Source organism: Antedon bifida, chromosome 9 (genome assembly GCF_963402885.1).
Source record: "Antedon bifida chromosome 9, ecAntBifi1.1, whole genome shotgun sequence".
NCBI lineage: Eukaryota > Metazoa > Echinodermata > Crinoidea > Comatulida > Antedonidae > Antedon > Antedon bifida.
In genome coordinates this window covers 12,200,885-12,215,705 of record NC_136234.1, presented here as the reverse complement: position 1 = coordinate 12,215,705, position 14,821 = coordinate 12,200,885, and the positions used below count along the sequence as shown (strand labels likewise).

The window sequence follows — 14,821 nt, the reverse complement described above, 5'->3', positions numbered from 1 at the left end:
ACCAATACACAGTAACGAATATCAACAACCAGTCAATGACTAATGCCTATGAAGACGGTCATTTTAGAAAGAAGAAGATACAAATTGTAATAAGAAATATATCATTACCATTGTATTATGCGGTTACGGTACTATTATCACTATTTTAGTGTATTGAGCGGCCAGTTCTCGGGTCTCTAGGAAAAGTTTTTTTTATATATAAAATGATGAATTACCTACAACATAATATTTTATTATATATTAGTTTGGCGTTTTTTATTCGTTTTTTAAACATATTATTTTCCCTTTGCATTGTAGCATTTGTGCTCTTTATCTTATTCACTTGATCATTCTTTAATTGCACATGCACTGTGGTTAGTTTATATAATATTTTTCCTTTCTTTTTTTCTCTTGCATTTTGGTTTTTTTTTTTTGGTTTTATTATTTTACTCATTTGTTTATTGTTGATTTTGGTTACACCATTAACGGCAGTAATAAATACTATTAGGTTAATAATTATTCCCACAAATAACATAATTAATGAATTAAATAGCACAATTTTCTTCTATTTTTGTTGCCTTGTTGGTGGTCGTTTGTTATACCAGGAACATTTAACAACATGACGATGAGCTCGTCTTGTCCAAGATAGGAACTCGTAACAGTCCTTTTGTCTTATGTCTGGCTGCGACAAATACCAATAGTACTATATTATGTACATATTCTCCGCGGCGGCCAGTGTCTGTTAAGGGGGGTGGAACTGATCGTGTCGCATCCACAGATAAACATTTTAAAAAAAGCTAAAAAGCTAAAAGCTTGTTATACATTCTTGATTACGTGTTTATGGAAAAGAATTAATAAAAACAAATATTTCAAAAAATAAATAAAAACAAAAAAAATGTCCCTCGAGCCGGATTTGAACCAGCGACCTAAGGATAACAATGACAACTCTACAGTCCTCCGCTCTGAGCTATCGAGGGATCGATACTGACAGCGGCTTTTGGTACCACTTTACTTTGTAATAATTAACAAATGAAATGTTAAAACATATGCTTGCTTTTATATATTTATTTATTTTAAATGTTTCATAATAGTTACTTTGACCAATAATTAAAGATGTATTGTCCCTTTGTCAAATTCCAAAAAAATAAAAAATAAAAGATTTCGAAAAAAAGTGGGTTATTTTGAAGTATCATAATAGTTATTAACTTTCACCAAAAATTAGTCGAAAAAAAAATCATTTAACTGAAATACAGACGTTTTTTGGTTCAAAAAATAACTTTGACTTCCAGTCAAAGTTTTCAATCAAAACATACCTCATAATGCAACGCGCTTATTTGGCTACTCTGTATGCATACTCATAAAACTTCCTCGCGATCTGTGTGAAAACACCTTCTCAACCGTGAAGAGTTGTAAACAATCCTAATTAGCATCATGCATAATGTATACTTGTGGTTTGAAATCTTTGTTTACTTTCGCTCGCGTTGATTTTACAGATGAAATTTGTAAATTAATTTAGCTTTTAATTACGTAAAATTGTTGTTTTTGACTCGAATTTTCGACTTAAAGTGAATAACTTTAATATTACTTTGATATGGCCAATTTAAATTTAGAATATTTTGACCTTCATTTTTTTGTGTTTCAAGGGACAATACATCTTTAAATCGAAACAAAAAAATATTTACCTGAATAAATTTGTCTTTTCATAAGTGAAAACACAATTTTGTTTGTTTGTTTGTTTTTTTTCTTTTTTTTTATGCGGGAGTGATTCACTTTATAAAAATGGCTTATTCAAAATTTGATTTTATTAATCTTCATTTTTCATGATTTTGGGAGACAATACATCTTTTTTTCATATTTTAATATAATATTCTATTTCATTTATTTAATGCTTAGAAATGTAGTATGATACAAAAATTGAATACAATTTTGAATTTATTTTAAAATAAGGAAAATAAATCTTCGAACAAACATAATTAATCGGATTCCATGAATATAACCAAGAACAACATTAGCGCTTAAATGTAGCTGCTTCTCAAGCTGTCCCATATGGTCTAGTGGTTAGGATTCGGCGCTCTCACCGCCGCGGCCCGGGTTCGATTCCTGGTGTGGGAAATTATTTTATTTCTTGTCTATAATATTTTATTTGAAATAGATAGGGTAAATTATCCCAAGACTGTAAAATCGTTTAAAAAATCACTATCAATGAAAAACAACGGAAAATGGGAATAAAATGTTCCCTCGAGCCGGATTTGAACCAGCGACCTAAGGATATCAACATTTAAACTCTACAGTCCTCCGCTCTACCAACTGAGCTATCGAGGGATATGACAAAATAGCCATCTTTTGTGAATATACTTCAAGGGTCCCACTTTATTTAATAACAATTGAATGAACGGGCATAATATGGCATATTCAAATTCTGATTCCTTCATCTTCATTTTGTTGTTGGGAGACAATAAATAATGTTTTGATATTTTAATATAATATTCTATTTCATTTATTTGATGCTTTTTAATGTAATATCCTAAACTATTGAATATAATGTTGAATTTAAAATAAGGAAAATAAATCTTCGATCAAACGTAATTAATCAAGTTCCATGCATAATAACAACTATGAACAACATTAGCGCTTAAATTTAGACGTTTCTCAAGTTGTCCCATATGGTCTAGTGGTTAGGATTCGGCGCTCTCACCGCCGCGGCCCGGGTTCGATTCCCGGTGTGGGAACTTATTTTATTATTTGTCCATTGGAATTTTTTTTTAAATTAAAAAAATGAGTAAGTTTTTTAAATTAAGAAAAACGAGCCGAGGGAAATTAATAAAAAAAAGCACAATGTTTTATTTAAACAATAAAACAAGTCCCTCGAGCCGGATTTGAACCAGCGACCTAAGGATAACAGTGACAACTCTACAGTCCTCCGCTCTACCAACTGAGCTATCGAGGGATATGCGAAATAGCCATCTTTTGTGAATATACTTCAAGGGTCCCACTTTATTTAATAACAATTGAATGAACGGGCATAATATGGCATATTCAAATTCTGATTCCTTCATCTTCATTTTTCATGTTTTTGGGAGACAATAAATATTTAATGTTTTGATATTTTAATATAATATTCTATTTCATTTATTTAATGCTTTTTAATGTAATATCCTAAACTATTGAATATAATGTTGAATTTAAAATAAGGAAAATAAATCTTCGATCAAACGTAATTAATCAAGTTCCATGCATAATAACTATGAACAACATTAGCGCTTAAATTTAGACGTTTCTCAAGTTGTCCCATATGGTCTAGTGGTTAGGATTCGGCGCTCTCACCGCCGCGGCCCGGGTTCGATTCCCGGTGTGGGAACTTATTTTATTATTTGTCCATTGGAATTTTTTTTTTAATTAAAAAAATGAGTAAGTTTTTAAATTAAGAAAAACGAGCCGAGGGAAATTAATTAAAAAAAAAGCACAATGTTTTATTTAAATAATAAAACAAGTCCCTCGAGCCGGATTTGAACCAGCGACCTAAGGATAACAGTGACAACTCTACAGTCCTCCGCTCTACCAACTGAGCTATCGAGGGATATGACACAACCATCTTTTGTGAATATATTTCAAAAGTATCACTTTATTTTATAACAATTGACGGATAAAAGGGCAAGCATATGCTTGTGTTTATATATTAATTTTAATATTTTTATTTAGTACAAATTTATAAATACATAAAAAACTACCATTCTGTATTTTTACTATCGAGGGACAAACTTAACAACGTTATTGATAACGAACGATTAATCTTTGGAGTACAGTAATTATTAACTACTTATATTAATTATTAATCTAAGAAATATTAATTATTGATTTAAACTATTCACAAGGGTGACATAACCTATCGCTACTAAAAGTACAACCTTAAGTCGCACTCTAGTACGGTACGCAGCGCAAGTCACTGTCACTTGTGGTTGGTCAACTCACTGGCGTGATCCAAACTTAATATGTATGCAAAATAATCTAACTTATAATTGGAATTGTTTGTGCTATCATTGGACTTGTTCAGGCTTAGATATTTATATCCGGGTATGTTGATTTCCGGGGCACGGTATTCTATTCTAAAAGTTTTTTATATGGCGCACTACAAAGAACAGAGCGCCTAACAATACTTAGTAATTAATTAAAAAGAAAAGGTTTAATTTGACGTTTAAATAGAGGTGCCGATTTCGCTCCTCTCAAATCGACATGTAGCAAACTTTGGTAGGTAGAAACCAACTTAACCGGATCTAAGCATGAACGGGCCCATTGACAATTCGCAGCTTTTCTTACAGAAATCTACATAGTATTATATTCATCTTACCTTACGTTTTCTCGCATGGCTTCAATAATAATGGCATCTAACATACGCATAACACATGCATAATAACAACTATGAACAACATTAGCGCTTAAATTTAGACGTTTCTCAAGTTGTCCCATATGGTCTAGTGGTTAGGATTCGGCGCTCTCACCGCCGCGGCCCGGGTTCGATTCCCGGTGTGGGAACTTATTTTATTATTTGTCCATTGGAATTTTTTTTTAAATTAAAAAAATGAGTAAGTTTTTTAAATTAAGAAAAACGAGCCGAGGGAAATTAATAAAAAAAAGCACAATGTTTTATTTAAACAATAAAACAAGTCCCTCGAGCCGGATTTGAACCAGCGACCTAAGGATAACAGTGACAACTCTACAGTCCTCCGCTCTACCAACTGAGCTATCGAGGGATATGCGAAATAGCCATCTTTTGTGAATATACTTCAAGGGTCCCACTTTATTTAATAACAATTGAATGAACGGGCATAATATGGCATATTCAAATTCTGATTCCTTCATCTTCATTTTTCATGTTTTTGGGAGACAATAAATATTTAATGTTTTGATATTTTAATATAATATTCTATTTCATTTATTTAATGCTTTTTAATGTAATATCCTAAACTATTGAATATAATGTTGAATTTAAAATAAGGAAAATAAATCTTCGATCAAACGTAATTAATCAAGTTCCATGCATAATAACTATGAACAACATTAGCGCTTAAATTTAGACGTTTCTCAAGTTGTCCCATATGGTCTAGTGGTTAGGATTCGGCGCTCTCACCGCCGCGGCCCAGGTTCGATTCCCGATGTGGGAACTTATTTTATTATTTGTCCATTGGAATTTTTTTTTAAATTAAAAAATGAGTAAGTTTTTAAATTAAGAAAAACGAAATTAATATAAAAAAAGCACAATGTTTTATTTAAATAATAAAACAATTCCCTCGAGCCGGATTTGAACCAGCGACCTAAGGATAACAGTGACAACTCTACAGTCCTCCGCTCTACCAACTGAGCTATCGAGGGATATGACAAAATAGCCATCTTTTGTGAATATACTTCAAGGGTACCACTTTATTTAATAACAATTGAATGAACGGGCATAATATGGCATATTCAAATTCTGATTCCTTCATCTTCATTTTTCATGTTTTTGGGAGACAATAAATATTTAATGTTTTGACATTTTAATATAATATTCTATTTCATTTATTTAATGCTTTTTAATGTAATATCCTAAACTATTGAATATAATGTTGAATTTAAAATAAGGAAAATAAATCTTCGATCAAACGTAATTAATCAAGTTCCATGCATAATAACTATGAACAACATTAGCGCTTAAATTTAGACGTTTCTCAAGTTGTCCCATATGGTCTAGTGGTTAGGATTCGGCGCTCTCACCGCCGCGGCCCGGGTTCGATTCCCGGTGTGGGAACTTATTTTATTATTTGTCCATTGGAATTTTTTTTTTAATTAAAAAAATGAGTAAGTTTTTAAATTAAGAAAAACGAGCCGAGGGAAATTAATTAAAAAAAAAGCACAATGTTTTATTTAAATAATAAAACAAGTCCCTCGAGCCGGATTTGAACCAGCGACCTAAGGATAACAGTGACAACTCTACAGTCCTCCGCTCTACCAACTGAGCTATCGAGGGATATGACACAACCATCTTTTGTGAATATATTTCAAAAGTATCACTTTATTTTATAACAATTGACGGATAAAAGGGCAAGCATATGCTTGTGTTTATATATTAATTTTAATATTTTTATTTAGTACAAATTTATAAATACATAAAAAACTACCATTCTGTATTTTTACTATCGAGGGACAAACTTAACAACGTTATTGATAACGAACGATTAATCTTTGGAGTACAGTAATTATTAACTACTTATATTAATTATTAATCTAAGAAATATTAATTATTGATTTAAACTATTCACAAGGGTGACATAACCTATCGCTACTAAAAGTACAACCTTAAGTCGCACTCTAGTACGGTACGCAGCGCAAGTCACTGTCACTTGTGGTTGGTCAACTCACTGGCGTGATCCAAACTTAATATGTATGCAAAATAATCTAACTTATAATTGGAATTGTTTGTGCTATCATTGGACTTGTTCAGGCTTAGATATTTATATCCGGGTATGTTGATTTCCGGGGCACGGTATTCTATTCTAAAAGTTTTTTATATGGCGCACTACAAAGAACAGAGCGCCTAACAATACTTAGTAATTAATTAAAAAGAAAAGGTTTAATTTGACGTTTAAATAGAGGTGCCGATTTCGCTCCTCTCAAATCGACATGTAGCAAACTTTGGTAGGTAGAAACCAACTTAACCGGATCTAAGCATGAACGGGCCCATTGACAATTCGCAGCTTTTCTTACAGAAATCTACATAGTATTATATTCATCTTACCTTACGTTTTCTCGCATGGCTTCAATAATAATGGCATCTAACATACGCATAACACATGCATAATAACAACTATGAACAACATTAGCGCTTAAATTTAGACGTTTCTCAAGTTGTCCCATATGGTCTAGTGGTTAGGATTCGGCGCTCTCACCGCCGCGGCCCGGGTTCGATTCCCGGTGTGGGAACTTATTTTATTATTTGTCCATTGGAATTTTTTTTTAAATTAAAAAAATGAGTAAGTTTTTTAAATTAAGAAAAACGAGCCGAGGGAAATTAATAAAAAAAAGCACAATGTTTTATTTAAACAATAAAACAAGTCCCTCGAGCCGGATTTGAACCAGCGACCTAAGGATAACAGTGACAACTCTACAGTCCTCCGCTCTACCAACTGAGCTATCGAGGGATATGCGAAATAGCCATCTTTTGTGAATATACTTCAAGGGTCCCACTTTATTTAATAACAATTGAATGAACGGGCATAATATGGCATATTCAAATTCTGATTCCTTCATCTTCATTTTTCATGTTTTTGGGAGACAATAAATATTTAATGTTTTGATATTTTAATATAATATTCTATTTCATTTATTTAATGCTTTTTAATGTAATATCCTAAACTATTGAATATAATGTTGAATTTAAAATAAGGAAAATAAATCTTCGATCAAACGTAATTAATCAAGTTCCATGCATAATAACTATGAACAACATTAGCGCTTAAATTTAGACGTTTCTCAAGTTGTCCCATATGGTCTAGTGGTTAGGATTCGGCGCTCTCACCGCCGCGGCCCAGGTTCGATTCCCGATGTGGGAACTTATTTTATTATTTGTCCATTGGAATTTTTTTTTAAATTAAAAAATGAGTAAGTTTTTAAATTAAGAAAAACGAAATTAATATAAAAAAAGCACAATGTTTTATTTAAATAATAAAACAATTCCCTCGAGCCGGATTTGAACCAGCGACCTAAGGATAACAGTGACAACTCTACAGTCCTCCGCTCTACCAACTGAGCTATCGAGGGATATGACAAAATAGCCATCTTTTGTGAATATACTTCAAGGGTACCACTTTATTTAATAACAATTGAATGAACGGGCATAATATGGCATATTCAAATTCTGATTCCTTCATCTTCATTTTTCATGTTTTTGGGAGACAATAAATATTTAATGTTTTGACATTTTAATATAATATTCTATTTCATTTATTTAATGCTTTTTAATGTAATATCCTAAACTATTGAATATAATGTTGAATTTAAAATAAGGAAAATAAATCTTCGATCAAACGTAATTAATCAAGTTCCATGCATAATAACTATGAACAACATTAGCGCTTAAATTTAGACGTTTCTCAAGTTGTCCCATATGGTCTAGTGGTTAGGATTCGGCGCTCTCACCGCCGCGGCCCGGGTTCGATTCCCGGTGTGGGAACTTATTTTATTATTTGTCCATTGGAATTTTTTTTTTAATTAAAAAAATGAGTAAGTTTTTAAATTAAGAAAAACGAGCCGAGGGAAATTAATTAAAAAAAAAGCACAATGTTTTATTTAAATAATAAAACAAGTCCCTCGAGCCGGATTTGAACCAGCGACCTAAGGATAACAGTGACAACTCTACAGTCCTCCGCTCTACCAACTGAGCTATCGAGGGATATGACACAACCATCTTTTGTGAATATATTTCAAAAGTATCACTTTATTTTATAACAATTGACGGATAAAAGGGCAAGCATATGCTTGTGTTTATATATTAATTTTAATATTTTTATTTAGTACAAATTTATAAATACATAAAAAACTACCATTCTGTATTTTTACTATCGAGGGACAAACTTAACAACGTTATTGATAACGAACGATTAATCTTTGGAGTACAGTAATTATTAACTACTTATATTAATTATTAATCTAAGAAATATTAATTATTGATTTAAACTATTCACAAGGGTGACATAACCTATCGCTACTAAAAGTACAACCTTAAGTCGCACTCTAGTACGGTACGCAGCGCAAGTCACTGTCACTTGTGGTTGGTCAACTCACTGGCGTGATCCAAACTTAATATGTATGCAAAATAATCTAACTTATAATTGGAATTGTTTGTGCTATCATTGGACTTGTTCAGGCTTAGATATTTATATCCGGGTATGTTGATTTCCGGGGCACGGTATTCTATTCTAAAAGTTTTTTATATGGCGCACTACAAAGAACAGAGCGCCTAACAATACTTAGTAATTAATTAAAAAGAAAAGGTTTAATTTGACGTTTAAATAGAGGTGCCGATTTCGCTCCTCTCAAATCGACATGTAGCAAACTTTGGTAGGTAGAAACCAACTTAACCGGATCTAAGCATGAACGGGCCCATTGACAATTCGCAGCTTCTCTTACAGAAATCTACATAGTATTATATTCATCTTACCTTACGTTTTCTCGCATGGCTTCAATAATAATGGCATCTAACATACGAGTTTTTCCGATACCTGACTCTCCATCGTATATTACAATGTTCTTATAAGATTCGTTTGATGGTGCTCTCATCAGACGTAGTTGAGTAACAAATTCTTCAAGTTCCCTTTCCCGTCCTTTGAAAAACATACAATGACATTTAGTAAGAAACAGTGTGTTTTACAGAGCCTAAATTCAGTGTGAGGTTGGCTGTAGTTTAAACATGTTACCCTCGTTCATTTCAGGAGAAAATTTCTCATAAATATGGGTGTTCCTGTCCTAATATATTTCTTTGTATTATAATAAATGATAAGGATTGACAGTAGACTGATTCTAGTTCATAGATGATAAGGATTGACAGTCAAGACTGAATTTAGTTCATAGATGATAAGGATTAAAATCTAAAGACTGAACTTAGTTCATAAACGATAAAGATTGCACAGCATAGACCACTGGCAGACAAAATAACTTAGCTCAGTTCATAAAACTTCACCAAATAGTTTCGCTATTATAATTATTAGCCAACGTATAAACAATCCCAAAAGGGGGAAACACGTTAGAAACCGCACCAACCACACGACTATGTCTACTCTTCCTATAACAAACATTTTTCGTCTTTTAAATTATAATCACATCAATTTATGTATGTATTTCGTTCTTTCTAGCTCGTCAGAACAGGGCGCTAATTGCGGGGAGCAGGATGAATGAGAGAGGGACTTTGTCGAGAAGCGACACACTAAATACCTCCGTAAGGTGATAACTGATAGTTAAATAATTAGGCACTCATTAAATCGCACTAATTCTAAGAATCTTAAACTTGGTTAATATTTCAATAAACACTAATAAGGTAAACCAATATTACAGAGATGAATTACTATGATATACGATACCTAGTATAGGAAACTCGAATTCTGGAACCGTAAGTGGAACAGGCATGTTATTTCTGTGTGAGAGAATGAATATGACAATAAAAATAACATTATTATGCAATAAATTATCCGTTAGTGACGTCACGAAGTGACACTAAGCGAGCAGTGGTTTCACAAAACACATAATTTTAGCTTCAATTTTTATGTAGATTTTAAATTTTGATTCAGCTATTCAGAATTCAGCTATTTAACGGCGTAGTTTAACTCTAATATTAAACTGCTGTAGATGTTAGAAACAAAAAAACACAAAATCCATTTCTGGCGCGTAGTGCCTGTTAATGTCATTTCGTGACGCCATCGACGCACTAAACGGCAACCAATGATACATTTCCTATTAAATAAATAATGTAACGTTTAAAAACTAGTTTATTAATATGTTAAATCTAAATATAGGCTATGCCTCATAAAGACATTTACAAATGTAGTATTCGGTATCAACTTACAAATAACCGAACAAAAATCACCGACCAATTATAATAATTGGAATTTAAATGTCAGTGAATGAAGTTCAATAAAAGAATTAATTAACTGAATTAACTATATTTTTCAGATTTAAAGATTGCATCTGTGGGTATAAGTCTGACAGAAATCAGCTAAAACAATTACGGATTCGTGTCGTCAAAAATAAAATTGTACGTCACAAAAATAAATTTTACGTCACGAAATATATTATACGTTACAAAATAAATTATACGTCATAAACATACATTATACGTCACAAATAAAATATACGTTACAAAAATTATACGTCACAAAAATCAAATAGGCCTACTACAAATACGTCACAAAATAAATGATACGTCACATACTCAGATCCCTCTACATATTCATGAATGGTGCCAGAATTGCGAACACCTTTCATTTCTTTGTGTGGAAGTTCTCTGAAGAAATGTCGTGGCTGCTTTGAATGATGAAATGTTTCCGAATCGCAAGACAGCTTATCTGGGTAATGCATCATCAATCGGGCTGCCATGTTCACCTTTCGTCCTATCACTGAAAAAAAAGAAAGTTGTGTGAATTCTCATTTTAATTTTTTCTATTTTTTTTTAAACTTACGGCTAATTATAATCGTCTTCATGAAACTGAGGAAATTACGATTAGGCCCACGTACAGCACCCACTCAGGTCAGCACAACGGATGACGATCCCATACTCGTGTAAGTTCTTTAATGTGCGCTGTATATACACGGGATCAACGGTGAAAGGATGTGACGTATTAATATAAAATAATATTTTTATATTTTTGTATTATTATATTTCATTTTTAGGGAGATTTCAATTGTGCGACGATATGGAGGTGATCAATTCCGTGTGGACGTAAAATAAAAACAATCTTCTAAAAGACGTACAAAATAACTCATTAAGACGTTTGACACATGTTTACAAAAAGGTGAACGTGCAATAGTACCATTCTATATAACCATTAAATATCACTTTTCGGTTAAGTATAATTAATACTCAACGAAACAGGTTAATAAATTAACTAATAAAATGGCAGGGATACACTCAGGTGTGATGCAAATGAATGAAATATGTTACCAGCAGATTGTATTGTTATTTAAAGCACATTATCTGAGTTTCAGGATTGTAGGCCTATTTATTAATGGTGTATAATTATGTTCCCTTGCATACCTGTATATTCATGCCTATGTTTATGACCAACGACACCGCAGAATGACGAACCCGTGGTAACACCAATAGATACTTGTCTATTGAAAGATTAAAAATAAATTTCAGTTTCATTACAATGAATTCAAGGGACTAGTACATCATTCTCAAAATTGGAAATTTCGGTGTCTATAATTGCAAGACTAAACAACACGCGATGAGTACATATAATTTGCAAAACACATTAGTGCGTGATTAGCAGCTCACTGATCCGCGCATGCGCTATGCTCTTATCTCACAATAGTCTCGTAACTATGTATTACGAGATGAAATAGGTTTCGTGGATCCGAAATATTATTGAAATCACATTTGTGCGCCCATCTTGGATTCAAAATGGTGTAAAAAACCCACACTTTCCATTAGGCTTCCAATATGTCTATTTATAGGTTATCGGGGGTTTCGAGTTGAAATATTGACATCAATTTCAGCCCTGGGGTGGTCATCGTTGCTACTCATTTTCAATAATAAAAACAATGTAGGCCTAACTTGAATATTTCTTACGAGATGAGGGGAGTAGCTTTAAGTTGATCTAAAATCACGTGTGATGATTTCAGCGCATGTGCACAGTCCTCTTCATGCTTGTCACCTGGCAATCCATAAATGACCAGAAAAGTGCATCCCTGCGAAAGAATTGAATTCAATAAGATCATCAACTATAAATGGACTAAAGCTAAAAATGATCAGTAAAAAAAATCACAGACGCCCTCTCGAAACATATTATCAGAGAAAACAATAAATCAAAATCAACAGGCTTTGTATGCAGAGAAAGAAAGCCTATGCGTACGGGGCGCCGTTTGGGGCACTATGAACATATTGTTATGTGACCTCGTATGTGACACAGAAATAATTATATTATGACGCCCCGTATGAGAGGGAGAGGCCGGAAAACGCCGATAAACGAAAAGACATTCAAAACAAAAACAGAATTAAGTACTTGATGTTTAATTGTTTCTGTCGATATGAAACAAACAAACAAACTAATAATAATAGTAGCCCTACCTTGTCAAACATAAACACTTTGTTGAGACAACCTAATAGAAACAAATATAAACGTTAGTATATTCCGTAGCGTCTTTTAACTTATATTTCATAGAAAGTTACTTCCTTATTCTATAAGTAAAGGACTTACGTAACTACCATAGTTTTAACACCATGTTTTATCAGCATGAAAGCACACTTTTTAAAGCCAAAATATGACACACCAAACTGCCATTTCCCCCAAATATAGGTATCTTCAATTTTAGATTTTTTCTCATCTTATTTTGTAAGCCACAGCATTGTTTCAGTAATTTGCCTTAGATTAGTTTAAATATATGTCATTTTTATATAGTGATCTCCTCGTTTGAAAAGATATCCCAGATTTATAAACTGATCCAATTAATTTCCGCTTGTCGCGCCATAAAAAAAACCCAAAAAGTTGAAGATTAAAAGTCAGGTGATGTCGTGGGTTGATTGTTTCATTTTAACGAAAGTTCACTGAAACCGGGATTGATACTGATAAGTAATACTGTTAATGTTCTCTCTATTACACATAATAAGAACAATTGGAATACATTGCATAACAAATATACTGAAATAGAAAGCAATAGACGTAGCTGGCCTACCTCTAAATTGCTTGCAATTACTGAAGATAACATCAAATGCATGTTGCAAGTTGTTGTTGGTGTCTTCAACTTCCTTAGTCTGTACAAATATGATGTTGATAAAGACAACAGACACCTGACGCATTTCAGATAAATATTCCAATGGCTGACCATCTTCAATCTGAAATGATCAATGGTATTGTATGCTGGTGTGCTGTTATCACTCAAGGAAAGAAAACAAAAACATACATGACATTAATTAATGAAGGAAGGAATGAATGAATGAAATAATACATGTATGAATGAATCCAAGAAATAATACATGCATGTATAAATGAATAAAGGAAAAAATGAATGTAATATACTGTACATTTAACAAATTGTATATTTCTCGCCAATCTATTTCTACATGGTTTGTTACTATTTTATAGTAGTGAAATTTATGAATTGAATGTTATTATATGTACAATTATCATACCTAAAATACTGCATATGAAAAAATACACCATACATGAAATCTAACAAATGAATGCAAGAATTATGAATGAAGTATATGTATATGTATATAATGTAAATATATGTGGTTTGGTGGTTATGATGCTTGGCTACCAATAAAAGGGGCCTGGGTTCAAGCCTGTCATATGTCAGGATTTTTTCTAATCACAATTTACAACTCCACTCCCAAAGACTTGTAATAAGACTTTGTTTATGTAGAGAATCTTGTGTATGTTTGTCCTGTGAACGGGATTGCCACCTTTAAGAAGGATAGTGAAAGAATTCATTTATGGTTATCTTTGGCAATTTGCCTAAATATATAAAAACAAAAACAAAACAATAAGTTTTATCACATCCAAAAATACTGTATACCTCAAATGAAACAGAAGTGGGACTATCCCACAAAAGGTATCGCACCTGCTGTGATGTCACTTATGATAACCCACGCATATTTAATTGATGTTGTGCAACCTCTTCAACTCCTACTTTACAATGTCAGGTTTACATCAACATTGTATAAGTAGGTATTTAATACTGTATAAACATTCACAAAATAATATGACATCGTACAAGATATTCCTGTAAAGTCGAGCAATATTATTATAGAACGACAGAATTTATGTATTCTTCTATTCAGACTTCAACAATTTCTTGATTTTCCCATGTGTTCTCCCCTCCCAAAATACAAATTTATAAAATGAAATATATACAAAACATACGATATTTAGGCCTAGAATGTTTCCATTTGAAAAAAAGGTACAATGATATTGTTTATGTTTTTATTTTTAACATAGGCCTAGTTCTACTTATTGTTAAATCTATTTTTAAAATAGTAGAGAGTTGGAGCAGTGTGGTTATCATAATTAAGATTAATCTATTCTAGTGCTCATCTATAGGACACATTTACGTGAAACAAACAAGTCAAAATATTTTAACACTACAGCAGATCTCACTA

The 14,821-nt window shown here is 32.4% G+C and overlaps 1 protein-coding gene and 18 non-coding genes across 19 annotated transcripts in view; 9 read left to right on the top strand and 10 right to left on the bottom strand.

The window, feature by feature from the left end:
- LOC144852175 (adenylate cyclase type 10-like) overlaps positions 1 to 14,821 on the bottom strand; it is a 117,601-nt gene that overhangs the window by 90,400 nt on the left and 12,380 nt on the right. The window contains exons 8-14 of the mRNA XM_078709926.1: positions 13,393 to 13,552; positions 12,788 to 12,819; positions 12,290 to 12,408; positions 11,753 to 11,829; positions 10,931 to 11,114; positions 10,083 to 10,135; positions 9,167 to 9,329 (exon numbers count right to left, since the gene is read on the bottom strand). Of these exons, the coding sequence (XP_078566052.1) occupies positions 9,167 to 9,329; positions 10,083 to 10,135; positions 10,931 to 11,114; positions 11,753 to 11,829; positions 12,290 to 12,408; positions 12,788 to 12,819; positions 13,393 to 13,552 (788 nt within the window). The remainder of the gene's footprint in view (positions 1 to 9,166; positions 9,330 to 10,082; positions 10,136 to 10,930; positions 11,115 to 11,752; positions 11,830 to 12,289; positions 12,409 to 12,787; positions 12,820 to 13,392; positions 13,553 to 14,821) is intronic.
- Positions 2,020 to 2,091, top strand: Trnae-cuc (transfer RNA glutamic acid (anticodon CUC)). Its single transcript has one exon. It is a non-coding gene; the product is annotated as a tRNA-Glu (tRNA).
- Trnay-gua (transfer RNA tyrosine (anticodon GUA)) lies at positions 2,214 to 2,301 on the bottom strand. The gene is given in 2 exon segments: positions 2,214 to 2,249; positions 2,265 to 2,301. It is a non-coding gene; the product is annotated as a tRNA-Tyr (tRNA).
- Positions 2,637 to 2,708, top strand: Trnae-cuc (transfer RNA glutamic acid (anticodon CUC)). Its single transcript has one exon. It is a non-coding gene; the product is annotated as a tRNA-Glu (tRNA).
- Positions 2,841 to 2,926, bottom strand: Trnay-gua (transfer RNA tyrosine (anticodon GUA)). Its single transcript is given in 2 exon segments — positions 2,841 to 2,876; positions 2,890 to 2,926. It is a non-coding gene; the product is annotated as a tRNA-Tyr (tRNA).
- On the top strand, positions 3,266 to 3,337 carry Trnae-cuc (transfer RNA glutamic acid (anticodon CUC)). The gene has a single exon. It is a non-coding gene; the product is annotated as a tRNA-Glu (tRNA).
- Trnay-gua (transfer RNA tyrosine (anticodon GUA)) lies at positions 3,471 to 3,556 on the bottom strand. The gene is given in 2 exon segments: positions 3,471 to 3,506; positions 3,520 to 3,556. It is a non-coding gene; the product is annotated as a tRNA-Tyr (tRNA).
- On the top strand, positions 4,438 to 4,509 carry Trnae-cuc (transfer RNA glutamic acid (anticodon CUC)). The gene has a single exon. It is a non-coding gene; the product is annotated as a tRNA-Glu (tRNA).
- Positions 4,642 to 4,727, bottom strand: Trnay-gua (transfer RNA tyrosine (anticodon GUA)). Its single transcript is given in 2 exon segments — positions 4,642 to 4,677; positions 4,691 to 4,727. It is a non-coding gene; the product is annotated as a tRNA-Tyr (tRNA).
- On the top strand, positions 5,067 to 5,138 carry Trnae-cuc (transfer RNA glutamic acid (anticodon CUC)). Its single transcript has one exon. It is a non-coding gene; the product is annotated as a tRNA-Glu (tRNA).
- Positions 5,261 to 5,346, bottom strand: Trnay-gua (transfer RNA tyrosine (anticodon GUA)). Its single transcript is given in 2 exon segments — positions 5,261 to 5,296; positions 5,310 to 5,346. It is a non-coding gene; the product is annotated as a tRNA-Tyr (tRNA).
- Positions 5,687 to 5,758, top strand: Trnae-cuc (transfer RNA glutamic acid (anticodon CUC)). Its single transcript has one exon. It is a non-coding gene; the product is annotated as a tRNA-Glu (tRNA).
- Trnay-gua (transfer RNA tyrosine (anticodon GUA)) lies at positions 5,892 to 5,977 on the bottom strand. Its single transcript is given in 2 exon segments — positions 5,892 to 5,927; positions 5,941 to 5,977. It is a non-coding gene; the product is annotated as a tRNA-Tyr (tRNA).
- Trnae-cuc (transfer RNA glutamic acid (anticodon CUC)) lies at positions 6,859 to 6,930 on the top strand. Its single transcript has one exon. It is a non-coding gene; the product is annotated as a tRNA-Glu (tRNA).
- On the bottom strand, positions 7,063 to 7,148 carry Trnay-gua (transfer RNA tyrosine (anticodon GUA)). The gene is given in 2 exon segments: positions 7,063 to 7,098; positions 7,112 to 7,148. It is a non-coding gene; the product is annotated as a tRNA-Tyr (tRNA).
- Trnae-cuc (transfer RNA glutamic acid (anticodon CUC)) lies at positions 7,488 to 7,559 on the top strand. Its single transcript has one exon. It is a non-coding gene; the product is annotated as a tRNA-Glu (tRNA).
- On the bottom strand, positions 7,682 to 7,767 carry Trnay-gua (transfer RNA tyrosine (anticodon GUA)). The gene is given in 2 exon segments: positions 7,682 to 7,717; positions 7,731 to 7,767. It is a non-coding gene; the product is annotated as a tRNA-Tyr (tRNA).
- Positions 8,108 to 8,179, top strand: Trnae-cuc (transfer RNA glutamic acid (anticodon CUC)). Its single transcript has one exon. It is a non-coding gene; the product is annotated as a tRNA-Glu (tRNA).
- On the bottom strand, positions 8,313 to 8,398 carry Trnay-gua (transfer RNA tyrosine (anticodon GUA)). The gene is given in 2 exon segments: positions 8,313 to 8,348; positions 8,362 to 8,398. It is a non-coding gene; the product is annotated as a tRNA-Tyr (tRNA).